The 14714-nt window shown below is 47.8% G+C and overlaps 1 protein-coding gene across 1 annotated transcript; it reads right to left on the reverse strand.

The window, feature by feature from the left end:
- Positions 1–1485: 1485 nt before the first annotated feature.
- On the reverse strand, positions 1486–3467 carry LOC123446700 (IRK-interacting protein-like). The gene is made up of 2 exons (XM_045123257.1): positions 2947–3467; positions 1486–2834 (listed from the first exon to the last, which is right to left on the reverse strand). The coding sequence occupies exons 1-2, from the start codon at positions 2986–2988 to the stop codon at positions 1572–1574; spliced, it is 1305 nt and encodes a 434-aa protein (XP_044979192.1). The 5' UTR covers positions 2989–3467; the 3' UTR covers positions 1486–1571.
- Positions 3468–14714: the final 11247 nt, after the last annotated feature.

Raw genomic sequence — 14714 nt, forward strand, 5'->3', positions numbered from 1 at the left:
CTAGCTCCTATTGAGCATCATGATCTCCTTCAGGTTTGCCAAGAGTGGAGTCATAGCAGCTCATGGTTTGAAACCATAGAACAGCTCTCACACGCCATCTCTTGTAGTGAGCACCCTCAAACATAGGAGGTCTCATGGAGGCAGCAAAACCACTCGGGGTAAATTGCCTACGATAAGGTTTTTGGATTGTTTGAAATATGAGCAATTTACCAAAGGATTTTATTAAAAGAAAAACTAGGATAAACATAACCATCATAACTAAGACGGAAGAAGGCATGCAATATAGAGATGAAATGACAAAAGACATGTGCAAGGTACCTGTAAAAACCAAGGTACGTGTTATCTTCTCCGAGTTAAAACCAAAATTCAAAAAAGGCTTCTCCGAGTAAAACCTTGGTTTTTACTCGGAGAAGCCTTTTTTGAATTTTGCAAGGTACGTGTTATCCTATATATTGCAATATGCAAGGGGACAAACAAGAACACAAGACATGTTGCATGTGATGGATTGATGGGCTCCATGATTCTTCTTGCTCAAGACATACTGGGTCTTCCTTCACTAGATTTACCATGGATCTCATAAAATGTAGCTTTCTGTAATGGGATTTCATTTATATCATGTTAGTCACTTAGATGCAAGACATGAACATATTAAAGATGACTAACATGGAAAGCATGGCATGACTGAACGTACACATTATGTAGTGCAAAACTCATGCAGGGTTCAAATACATAAGAGTTATAGGTCAATGGCTATCATCATGCCAAATTTAAGTCTTAAAAATATGGTTACTTATATTATGATGTATTTTTATAACATATTTTTTATTTAAAAATTATCCTCATATAGCTGAAAATGTCATTATTGCGTAGAACACGAAAAATTACACAATATTCATATAAGGCACGTTTTTATCGGATGTACGGATTAAAAGTTACATCAGTTTTAATATAAGATAGTGTGACTCCTTACAGTCAGGCGCCACACAATGTAGTGTGGCTCCTTACTCTTAGGCGCCACACAACAAGGAGTGTGGCCCCAGGTGCCACGTTGGCCAGAGGTGTAACACCCATATTCTAGACGTTACATAGCGTAGTGTGACGCCCGATTGTCAGGCGCCACAGAAAATGGTCAGCTGAGTGGATTTATTTTTGAACGTAGTCCAGTTTGTGAAATTGTTTCGTTTAGAGGTCAATTTTGTCGATTTTGCCTATATTTGGTGAAGTCGGTTTGATGATGCACGTTGGTGTTACCCTTTTACGTTCAAGGATCCGTGGCATCGTTTTCGCTGAAAGGAGCACCCGCATGGCCAGTCAAGATCGTTGGAAGGTCCAATCAACAATTATCAGATTTTGTCTCGGGCTTGCGCGGCTGCCGTCATGACGGTGTAGCTTGTGCAGCAGCGAACCAAAAGATGATCACTTCACTTCAGGCTGAACGCAGAAATGTCGTTCGAGATCAAATAAATCTGAATCACAAGAGCGGAATTAACACCCCATATTCACACATCAATTGAATGCAAACCCTGTTTTTACCACACAAGTAAAATCCGTCCTCGTGTTTTTTTTTTTGACTATACCCTGCTACTCTGACAGCTCTTCACCGCATCCGTACCGCCACCATTCATATCGGTACAGCTACTCCCCAACCCCTCGCCGCCGTTGGCGCTGCTCCCGCCAATTATGTGGCTGCCGGTGCGGCTGTTGTTGTAGAAGCACACGACCTTGCACTTCACCACGCCGGCGCCGGCGACGTATACGTGGAACCCCGGCGCCACCATCATCTTCACGCTGGCCGGCTCCAGCCGCCCGGCGCGCGAGGCCGCGGCGTCCTCCATGAACCGCGAGTCGAAGCGCGCGCCGCGGTCGACGCGCACGACGGGCAGCGGCGGGTGCACGGACCGCGCCAGGAGGCGCACCCCCCACACGCCCTTGGCCGCCAGGAAGAAGGCCTGCAGCAGCGGCTCCGGCCACGGGCGCGCGCGCGCCCACCCGAGGGACGACACCACCTCGCTCATCTTGGCGTCGCAGAAACGGCTCAGCCCGTCGCTGTAGTGCTTCGTCCCGTGGATGAGCACCTCCTCCCAGGTCAGCGCCGCCACGGCGTGGTACGCCGCGAGGTTGGCCTCGCACCGGCCCGCTGGGTCCGCGGTGTGGACGTCGCCGTCGGTGTCCAGCTCGAAGTCCGCGTGGAAGGCGCGGTTCAGGAAGCTCTCGAGGTTGGGGCCGGGGCTCGCGGGGCTGCGCAGGTGGGTGGAGAGCGCGCGCGTGAGGTTCCGCACGGTGGCGCGCGCCGTGGAGACGGCGCGGAGGAACGACTCGACGGGGAAGACGGCGGCGGCCGGCGTGGGGAGCACGCGGGCCTCGAGGCGCGCGAGCTTGAGCTCCAGCTCGGCGAGGGACTGCTTCAGCCGCGAGGTCTCCTCCACCGCGTCGTCCCGCGTCCGCGTGGCCGCGGCGAGCCGCCGCGAGAGGTCGGCCGCGGCCAGGCGCCACTGCTCGCCCTCACCCGCGTCGCCTTCCGAGGCCGACGTCGGAGACGGCGAGGAGCGCGGGGTGGAGCGTCGGGTGAGGGAGACGAACAGCGAGCGGATAACGGCCCCTGGCGACGCCGGCGCCAGGGCGCGCTGCTTGAAGCGGCAGTCGGAGCAGGACACCGCCGCGACATAGGCCGCCGAGTCGGCGGCGCCGCCTTCGCTCCTCCCCCGCCGCGGCGTCTTCTTGGCGCCACCACCACCACCATGCCCGTGGAGCGGCGTCGCGGAGTGCGCGTACTTCTGGTCCAGCTTCTCCGAGGCCGTCGTCGCGACGCCGGCGTGCCGCTTGGTCTCGGATACCTGATGATTACCGCTTAGCATTGCAGCTCTGAAGCAAGCAAGCAAGCAAGAAAGGAGCATCCACGACCCAACTCGACGAACAGAGGCATACATGCATATCGTAAGAACTCACCGCAGAAGTGGAGGTAGGGGAAGGGGACGGGGAGGACACCATGGCTGCGGATCGAACGCTAGCGTCTACGGAGAAGAATGGCCTTTTGTTCGGTTGGGATTTGCGGTGGTCGGACGCTAGCGTAGGGAGGGTGGCTTTTGCCTTGCGGTGGTGGCGGCTGGCGAGGCGACAGTGCTCAGTGCTGTGCTTGCTGTGGTGCGCCGTGTTGGTTGCTTGCGTCTGTAGCCTCTACTGTGCGTGTACGTGGGACGACGTCTTTTCTTGCAGTCTTCGCTACTTCACGGGGAAGGGAACGAGGGCTCAGCCTAGACGCAGGCAGGCAGGACGACGCGGGACATGAATGCCCGTCAGTTCGGGTCGTTGGTGCGTTTAATGCTTCCCACACCCCGTCTGGACCATCTCTCCCTCCCTGCATTGTTCCTCTCTCTCGATCTCCATTTATCGCTCTCCTCTCCTCCTCTTCTCAGATATATTTTTCTGAAGGGCCTCTTCTCTCAGATTTTGCATCTCATGAGAGGAGATACACGTGTTGTATTCACTGCGCAAATACTCGTACGTATCATGAGTTTTTGAGCGGGCACATTAAGGGCAGTCGGCACGGCAGGTTGGGTAGGGAGGACACCATAAATCCGGACGTCGACCCATCTGCTGGACCGCCCCGCACTCTCCAACATGCTGCCAATGAATCCAGAATCGTGGCGCGACCCCGAGTCCCGTGCGTGGAACTGAATGCGGTGGATTCCGTCCTCCTGAGCCTGATGACATACAGTGGAGTGGAGAGGCGCCGATCGACCCTTTCCCGCCTCTTGTCACTTGTTGCGTCACTGCAGCTGCGACGACGTCTGCCGGCTGGTGACTTTCGCGAGGTGCCTCCAGGCGAGGTGCTACTCCGCCTGCGATTTTGAAGTCAAAGAACCCCTGCTCGCTTAGGCCGGAGGACCAGCCCAGCCCATGGCCACCGAGCTCAGAGCCTCAGGCTTGAGATCCGCCATCGCTTGGATCGTACTCGCGACGAAACCAGTCTCCTCGTGCCGCTGTGCCCGCCACAGGAGTTTAAACTGATTTGATCGAACAATTGGATTGTAGTGTAGTGTAGCAGCATTAGATCTGTGGGAGAAAGATTGCGACGGGGAAGCTGTAGTTTTCGCGAATTAAACCGGCAGTGGACTTTGCAGGTGAGGTGCGTCAAGGTAACGAGACCAGCACCTCGGTTTCGACTGGTTCTTGCCGTGACGGCGTGACCTTGAACTAGACAGCACTGACCCGGTCCAAGAATCAAATGGGGTTCGCCTTAAATTTGAAGTTAACTGCACCATGAGTCCATGACGGCATGACCCTGGACGAGACAATATATCGGGTTCAGGAGTCTTTGGGGGGTATAAAAGGACGGTGGTGGATCAAAGTGGCGGGGATGCACGTTACGGCATGCTGATCAACAACCTCAACCTCCGTATGGTCGTCCACAAAAGCTCTCTCGGTCACCAATGCTCGTCCGCATCTCCCCTCCATATGCATGGCGAGGCGACAGGGACGTGGATCCTCTACAAAAAATAAGACAGAGATTGCTAGCGCTGCATACGGATGGACAGCAAATAGTACCGCGGTACCGGCCGGCTGGCACCACGCGTGCATGCATGTACGCCCACAACCACAACCGTTCGCATCACATTATGTAGAGATAGCTACGGACTACAGTACGCGCCGATCAACCCCGACCAACAACCGCGCGCCAAGGCGTGCATCGAGGAAGGACTGGCAGCATGCAGGACGACCAGCTGCAAATTCAAGCGGATCACTGGCAGGCCGGACGATCAGAATTCAAAGCAGCGACGAGATCCGGGCAAATTAGTTGGCCGTGCCTGCCTGTGCCGCCCTTCCCATTTGCCTGGAACCGGGAGAGTGGGAGGCGCATGCCACCGTTGTGCCGGGTTGAACTGACGTACTCCTACATCCCCAACCGAACCGCATGGGCCGAACGGCGAGGCGCGGTGCCATGGCTCCGCATGGCCGCGCGGCGACGTACAGCCCCGTGCGCGTCGTGCCGCACAGAGTTTGGTGTGGTCGATCGTACCAGGCGCCAACCGAACCGCCGGAGTTAATGATGTAAGTGGCGCGGCCGGACGACGAAAGGAGGCGTACGATTCGGAGTACTCGCGGAGTTGCAGTCGCTCTGGAGCGGCGCCGAACGATCGGTCCATCGACCACTGTTCGTTGATCCAGTAGCAGTTGAGTCGTGTGGGAATTCGGCACATAGTTCAGCTGTGTGATCAGGACACAGGGAATGTAGGATCACACGATCGATCGAGCAATAATATGAAATACAAACAGGCTGCATGTCCGACATGCGTATATAGAACACGAGACCATAAATAAACAGGCAGTCATCACCAACCGTCTGTCATCCCCCACAATCCTTCCATAGCCACTGCCGGTCTATACACTGTCATATAGGAGTACAAACTTCTGTCAACTAGTAGAACGTTTGTGCCTTGTTACGACCTACAACACATATATATTAATCAAAAATTGTGTCTCAAGGTCGAAACTTGCTCCTCCCTCATATGTCTCAATGTGTCGGGACATCGAACGACACCCAACAAGCTCCCAAAATTTTAACCGTATGGTGTCTGGGTTTCTCAAATTCAGCCCATATATGGAGGAGAAATATATTCGTCCGAACTATTTGCGATGTTATCTCCAACACAAGGTCCCAAAAAGAACCCACGACACACCCTTTCATTTTCCCACCGGGCCCTCCCCTTCCCACTCGGTTTTCTGTCATAGTTGGACATTTCAAATGGTTCAACATCAATCTTATCTTAAATAGTTAATTGTCCATGTGTGTTGTAATGGGGCGTACATATTCAAATGGTTCAACTGTTGAAAATATGCCCTAGAAGCAATAATGAAATGGTTATTATTATATTTCCTTGTTCATGGTAATTGCCTATTGTTCATGCTTTAATTGTATTAACCGGAAACCGTAATACATGTGTGAATACATAGACCACACCATGTCCCTAGTGAGCCTCTAGTTGACTAGCTCGTTGATCAATAGATGTTTATGGTTTTCTGACCATGGACATTGGATGTCGTTGATAACGGGATCACATCATTAGGAGAATGATGTGATGGACAAGACTCAATCCTAAGCATAGCACAAGATCGTGTAGTTCGTTTGCTAGCGCTTTTCTAATGTCTAGTATCATTTCCTTAGACCATGAGATTGTGCAACTTCCGGATACCGTAGGAATGTTTTGGGTGTATCAAACGTCACAACGTAACTAGGTGACTATAAAGGTGCACTACAGATATACCCGAAAGTATCTGTTGGGTTGGTACAAATCGAGATTGTGATTTGTCACTCTGTATGACGAAGAGGTATCTCTGGGCCCACTCGATAATACATCATCATAATGAGCTCAATGTGATAAAGGAGTTTGCCACAGGATAATGTATTACGGAACGAGTAAAGAGACTTGTCAATAACGAGATTGAACAAGGTATAGGGATACCGACGGTTGAATCTCGGGCAAGTATCATACCGATAGACAAAGGGAATTGTATACGGGATTAAGTGAATCCCCAACATCAAGGTTCATCCGATGAGATCATCATGGAACATATGGGAGCCAATATGGGTATCAAGATCCCGCTATTGGTTATTGCCCGGAGAGGTGTCTCGGTCATGTCTGCATGGTTCCTTGACCCGTAGAGTCTACACACTTAAGGTTCGGTGACGCTAGAGTTGTAATAGGAATTGTATGTGGTTACCGAAAGTTGTTCGGAGTCCCGGATGAGATCCGGGAGGTCACGAGGAGTTCCAAAATAGTCCGGAGGTGAAGATTTATATATGGGGAATCCAGCTTCGGTCACCGGAAAGATTTCTGGGTTTATCGGTATTGTACCGGGACCACCGAAAGGGTTCCGGGGGTCCACCAGGAGGGGCCACCTGTCCCGGAGGGCCACGTGGGCCGAAGGTGGGAGGGAACCAGCTCCCTCGTGGGCTTGTGCGCACCAGCCAAGGGCCCAAGGCGCCTAGGGCTGGGAACCCTAGGGCATGGGGGCAGCCTCCCACCAACTTGGGAGGCAAGCCACCCCCCTTGGCCGCCGCCGCCCCCTCCTAGGCCATCTAAGGTGGTCGGCACCCTCTCCCCTTCCCCCTATAAATAGAGGAGGGGTGAGAGGGCTGCAACACACCTGAATCTCTTCCACCTGGCGCATCCCTACCCCTCCTACACCTCCTCCTCCATAGTGCTTGGCGAAGCCATGCCGGAGAACAACAAGCTCCACCGCCACCACGCCGTCGTGAGCCCTCAACTTTTCCTTCCCCTTGATGGATCAAGAAGGAGGAGACGTCCCCGGGATGTACGTCTGTTGAACGCGGAGGCGCCGTTCGTTCGGCGCTTGGATCGGATTTTCCGTGATTTGAATCGCCACGAGTAGGACTCCATCAACCGCGTTCATTGCAACGCTTCTGCTTAGCGATCTTCAACGGTATGAAGATGCACTCTCTCTCTGTCGTTGCTAGCATCTCCTAGATTGATCTTGGTGACACGTAGGAAAATTTTGAATTATTACTACGTTACCCAACAGTGGCCTCATGAGCTAGGTCTATGCATAGATTCTATGCACGAGTAGAATACAAGTAAGTTGTGGGCAATGATTTGGTCAATTTGCTTATTGTTACTAGTCCTATCTTGATTTGGCGACATTGTGGGATGAAGCGGCCTGGACCGACTTTACACGTACGCTTACATGAGACTGGTTCCACCGCCTGACATGTACTTGTTGCATAAGGTGGCTAGCGGGTGTATGTCTCTCGCACTCTAGTCAGATCGGATTCGATGAAGAGGGTCCTTATGAAGGGTAAATAGCAATTGGCATATCACCGCTGTGGCTATAATGTAGGTGAGAAACGTTCTTGCTAGAAACCCATAGCAGCCACGTAAAACTTGCAACAACAATTAGAGGACGTCTAACTTGTTTTTGCAGGGTATGCTATGTGATGTGATATGGCCAAAAGGATGTGATGAAATATATGTGATATATGAGATTGATCATGTTCTATTAATAGGAATCACGACTTGCATGTCGATGAGTATGACAACCGGCAGGAGCCATAGGAGTTGTCTTAATTTATTATATGATCTGCGTATCAATCAAAAGCGCCATGTGATTACTTTACTTTATTGCTAACCGTTAGCCATAGTAGTAGAAGTAATAGTTGGCGACACAACTTAATGAAGACACGATCATGGAGATCATGGTGTCGTGCCTGTGACAATGGTGATCATGCCGCACCCCGAAGATGGAGATCAAAGGCGCAAGATGATATTGGCCATATCATGTCACTTTATGATTTGCATGTGATGTTTATCATGTTTTAAATCTTATTTGCTTAGAACGACGGTAGTAGATAGGATGATCCATCACTAAAATTTCAAGAAATGTGTTCCCCCTAAGTTTGCACCGTTGCGAAGGATTGTTGTTTCGGAGCACCACGTGATGATCGGGTGTGATAGATTCTAACGTCACATACAATGGGTGTAAGTCAGATTTACACACGCGAAACACTTAGGTTGACTTGACGAGCCTAGCATGTACAGACATGGCCTCGGAACACGAGAGACCGAAAGGTTGAACATGAGTCATATAGTAGATATGATCAACATGGACATGTTCACCATTGATGACTAGTCCGTCTCACGTGATGATCGGACACGGCCTAGTCGATATGGATCATGTATCACTTAGATGACTAGAGGGATGTCTATCTGAGTCGGAGTTCATTAAATAATTTGATTAGATGAACTTAATTATTGTGAACTTAGTCTAAATTGTCTTTACAATCTATATTGTAGATCCAATGGCCCACGCTAATGTTTCCCTCAACTTCAACTCGTTCCTAGAGAAAACCAAGCTGAAAGACGATGGAAGCAAATATACGGACTAGGTCCGTAACTTGAGACTCATCCTCCTAGATTCCAAGAAATATATGTCCTTGATGCACCACTAGGTGACGCACCCGATTTCCCAGTAACTCAAGACGTTATGAATGCCTCGAAGTCGCGTAGTGATGATTACTCCCTGGTTCAGTGTGACATGCTTTACAGTTTAGAACCGGGGCTCCAAAAGCGTTTTGAGCAACATGGATCATATTAGATGTTCCAAGAGCTGAGAATGGTTTTCCAAGCTCATGCCCGGGTCAAGAGATATGAAGTCTCCAACAAGTTCTTCAGTTGTAAGATGGAGGAAAATGGTTCTGTCAGCGAGCACATACTCAAAATGTCTGGGTTGCACAACCGCTTGTCTAAGCTGGGAGTTAATTATCCGGATGACTCGGTTATTGATAGAATCCTCCACTCGCTTCCACCTAGCTAAAATAGCTTTGTGATGAACTACAATATACAAGGGATGGAGAAGTCCATTCCTAAGTTATATTCGATGCTGAAATCAGCGGAGGTGGAAATCAAAAAGGAACATCAAGTGTTGATGGTGAATAAGACCACCAGTTTCAAGAAAGGCAAGGGTAAGAAGAACTTCAAGAAGGACGACAAAGCAGTTGCCACGCCGAGTAAATTAGTTGCCGGGAAGAAGCCCAAGATTGGACCCAAGCGTGAGACTGAGTGCTATTATTGCAAGGGAACCGGTCACTGGAAGCGGAACTGCCCCATGTACTTAGCGGATAAGAAGGCCGACGACGTCAAAGGTATATATGATATACATATTATTGATGTGTACCTTACCAGCGCTCGTAGTAGCTCCCGGGTATTTTATACTGGTGTAGTTGCTCACATTTGTAACTCAAAACAGGAGACGCGGAATAAGTGGAGACTAGCGAAGGACGAGGTGACGATGCGCGTTGGGAATGGTTCCAAGGTCGATGTGATCGCCGTTGGCATGCTACATCTACATCTACCTTCGGGATTAGTTTTAAACCTTAATAATTGTTATTTAGTACCAGCTTTGAGCATGAACATTGTATCTGGATCTCGTTTGATGCGAGATGGCTACTCATTTAAATCCGAGAATAATGGTTGTTCTATTTATATGAGAGATATGTTTTATGGTCATGCCCCTTTGGTCAATGGTTTATTCTTATTGAATCTCGAACGTGATGTTACACATATTCATAGTGTGAGTACCAAAAGATGTAAGGTTGATAATGATAGTCCCACATACTTTTGGCACTGTCCCCTTGGTCATATCGGTGTCAAACGCTTGAAGAAACTCCATGCAGATGGACTTTTGGAGTCTCTTGATTATGAATCTTTTGACACGTGTGAGCCATGCCTCATGGGAAAGATGACTAAGACTCCGTTCTCCAGAACAATGGAGTGAGCAACCAACCTGTTGGAAATAATACATACCGATGTATGCGGTCCAATGAGCGTTGAGGCTCGCGGTGGCTATCGTTAGGTTCTCACCCTCACTGATGACTTAAGCAGATATGGGTATGTCTACTTAATGAAACACAAGTCTGAGACATTTGAAAGGTTCAACAAATTTCAGAGTGAGGTAGAGAATGAATGTGACAAGAAAATAAAGTTCGTACGATCTGATCGTGGAGGAGAATATTTGAGTCACGAGTTTGGCATGAACTTAAGGAAATGTGGAATTGTTTCACAACTCATGCCACCTGGCACACCTCAGCATAACGGTGTATCTGAACGTCGTAATCACACTCTATTGGATACGGTGCGATCTATGATGTCTCTTACTGATTTACCGCTCTCATTTTGGGGATATGCATTGGAGACTGTCACGTTCACTTTAAATAGGGCACCATCTAAATCCATTGAGACAACACTGTATGAATTATGGTTTGGGAAGGAAACTAAGCTGTCATTTTTGAAAGTTTGGGGATGCGATCCTTATGTCAAGAAACTTCAACCTGAAAAGATCGAACCCAAATCGGAAAAGTGCGTCTTCATAGGATACCCTAAGGAAACTATTGGGTATATCTTCTATCTTAGATCCGAAGGCAAGATCTTTGTTGCAAGAATGGATCCTTTCTAGAGAAAGAATTTCTCCCGAAAAAAGTAAGTGGGAGGAAAGTAGAACTTGATGAGGTAATTGTACCCCCGCTCGAATCGGAGAGTAGCGCAGCGCAGGAAAATGTTTTTGTGGTGACTGCACCGACTAGAGAGGAAGTTAATGATGATGATCATGAAACTTCAGATCAAGTTACTACTGAACTTCATAGGTCCACGAGGACACGTTCCGCACAATAGTGGTATGGCAACCGTGTCCTGGAAATCATGTTGTTAGAAAACGGTGAACCTTCGAACTATGAAGACTCGATGGTGGGCTCGGATTCCAACAAACGGCTTGAAGCCATGAAATCTGAGATAAGATCCAGGTATGAGAACAAAGTATGGACTTTGATGGACTTGCCCGATGATCCACAAGCCATACAAAAGAAATGGATCTTTAAGAAGAACACTGACGCGGATGGTAATGTGACCGCCTATAAAGCTCGGCTTGTCGCTAAAGGTTATCGACAAGTTCAAGGAGTTGACTACGATGAGACTTTCTCACCCGTAGCGATGCTGAAGTCCGTCCGAATCATGTTAGCAGTTACTGCATTTAATGATTATGAGATCTGGCAAATGGACGTCAAAACAATATTCCTTAATGGCTTTCTTAAGGAAGAATTGTATATGATACAGCCGGAAGGTTTTGTCGATCCTAAAAACACTGACAAGGTATGCAAGCTCCAGCGCTCCATCTATGGGCTAGTGCAAGCATCTCGGGGTTGGAACATTCGCTTTGATGAGGTGATCAAAGCATTTGGGTTTGTATAGACTTATGGAGAAGCCGACATTTACAAGAAAGTGAGTGGGAGCTCTGTAGCATTTCTCATTTTATATGTGGATGACATATTGTTGATGGGAAATGATATAGAACCTTTGGAAAGCATAAAGACCTACTTGAATAAGTGTTTTTCAATGAATGACCTTGGAGAAGTTGCTTACATATTAGGCATCAAGATCTATAGAGATAGATCAATACGCCTCATTGATCTTTCACAAAGCACATACCTTGACAAGATATTAAAGAAGTTCAATATGGATAAGTCCAAGAAGGGGTTCTTGCCTATATTGCAAGGTGTGAGATTGAGCACAGCTCAATGCCCGACCACTGCAGAAGATAAAGAAAAGATGAGTATCGTCCCCTATGCTTCAGCCATAGGCTCTATTATGTATGCCATGCTGTGTACCAGACCTGATGTGAACCTTGCCATAAGTTTGGTAGGGAGGTACCAAACTGATCCCCGAATGGAGCACTGGACAACAGTCAAGAATATCCTTAAGTACCTGAAAAGGACTAAACATATGTTTCTCGTTTCTGGAGGTGCCGAAGAGCTCGTCGTAAAGAGTTACGTCGATGCTAGCTTCGACATAGATCCGGGTGACTCCAAGTCACAAACCGGATACGTGTATATTTTGAATGATCGGGCAGTCAGCTGGTGTAGTTGCAAGCAAAGCATCGTGGCGGCATCTACATGTGAAGCGGAGTACATATCTTCTTTGGAAGCAGCACAGGAAGGAGTTTGGATGAAGGAGTTCATCACCGACCTAGGAGTGATTCCCAATGCGTCGGGCCCGATGACTCTCTTGTGTGACAACACTCGAGCTATTGCCATTGCCAAGGAGCCCAGGTTTCACAAGAAGACCAATCACATCAAGCGTTGCTTCAACTCCATTCATGGTTACATTCAAGATGGAGATATCGATATTTGTAAAGTACATACGGATCTGAATGTCGCAGATCCGTTGACTAAACCTCTTTCACGAGCGAAACATGCTGTAGAGGCAATAATAAAATGGTTATTATTATATTTCCTTGTTCATGATAATTGTCTATTGTTCATGCTATAATTGTATTAATCGGAAACCGTAATACATGTGTGAATACATAGACCACACCATGTCCCTAGTGAGCATCTAGTTGACTAGCTCGTTGATCAATAGATGGTCATTGTTTCCTCACCATGGACATTGGATGTCATTGATAACGAGATCACATCATTAGGAGAATGATGTGATGGACAAGACCCAATCCTAAGCATAGCTTAGATCGTGTAGTTCGTTTGCTAGAGCTTTTCTAATGTCAAGTATCATTTCCTTAGACCATGAGATTGTGCAACTCCTGAATACCGTAGGAATGCTTTGGGTGAATCAAACGTCACAACGTAACTGGGTGACTATAAAGGTGCACTACATGTATCTCCGAAAGTATCTGTTGGGCTGGTACGAATCGAGACTAGGATTTGTCACTCCGTATGATGGAGAGGTATCTCTGGGCCCACTCGGTAATACATCATCATAATGAGATCAATGTGACTAAGGAGTTAGCCACGGGATCATGTGTTACGGAGCGAGTAAAGAGACTTGCCGGTAACAAGAATGAACAAGGTATAGGGATACCGACGATCGAATATCGGGCAAGTATCATACCGATAGACAATGGGAATTGTATACGGGACTAAGTGAATCCCCGACGTCGTGGTTCATCCGATGAGATCATCGTGGAACATGTGGGAGCCAATATGAGTATGCAAATCCCTCTATTGGCTATTGCCTGGAGAGGTGTCTCGGTCATGTTTGCATGGTTCGCGAACCCGTAGGGTATACACACTTAAGGTTCGGTGACGCTAGAGTTGTAATGGGAATTGTATGTGGTTACCGAAAGTTGTTTGGAGTCCCAGGTGAGATTGCGGACGACACGAGGAGTTCCATAATAGTCTGAAGGTGAAGATTTATATATGGGGAGTCCAGTTTCGGTCATTGAAAGGTTTCGGGGTTACTCGGTATTATATCGGGACCACCAAAAGGGTTCCGAGGGTCCACCGGGAGGGGCCACCTGTCCCGGAGGACCACGTGGGACGAAGGTGGGAGGGAACCAGCTCCCTGGTGGGCTGGTGCGCACCACCCAAGGTCCCAAGGTGCCTAGGGCTGGGAACAGGGGCGGAGCTGGAGCTCGAGTCACCCTGATGCACACTTTACTATGGCAAAAAAATTCACGAACAATCCACTATATAAAAGTATTTATTTGTGACTTCTAAAATAGATAATGTTGCATTATAATAGACAATGTATAAATATGTAAGAACTTGTAACAAAAATAAAAAAATATGTCTACTATATTTATCAAACTAAGGGGAAAATACTTGTAAAAGATGACTTGCATTTTCAAATCCAAGAATACATCATCAAACACGAACCTGCAAGATGAAAAGTAGAATTAATTTTCAGGTGGAACATAGTAAAATGACAAAAAAGTATAGTACTCAAGTAGCTAAAGTTTTCACATTACCTTCTATTCTTCTAGTATATTCGATTCTTCAAACCCATGAAATACTTAACCACCTGATCATTGGTGACTTTCTTCATCTCTTCTTTCTCCACATAACAAATAACATCATCACTCAAACTGTCATCATTGAGGCGATTGCGTAAAAAGGTTTTCACTAGTTTCATGGCTGAAAAGCACCTCTCAACTGTAGCTGTAGCAACAGGCAACACAATTACTAGTTTAAGTAACCTATAAAACAGTGGATACATAAGATGCCTCCTTGTCTCCACCATTTTTTTAGAAAGCTCAATGATTGTTGCTAAGTTTGAAAAGCTATCATCTGTGCGTACATCAGCAATATAGAGGCGTAGGTCCTTATCAAGATCCCTCAGTTCTCTAGAATCAAAATCTTGAGGATATAGTTTGGCAAAATTAAGCAAACTCTCTAAATTGAAATCACGAAA

Source organism: Hordeum vulgare, chromosome 4H (genome assembly GCF_904849725.1).
Source record: "Hordeum vulgare subsp. vulgare chromosome 4H, MorexV3_pseudomolecules_assembly, whole genome shotgun sequence".
Lineage (NCBI taxonomy): Eukaryota > Viridiplantae > Streptophyta > Magnoliopsida > Poales > Poaceae > Hordeum > Hordeum vulgare.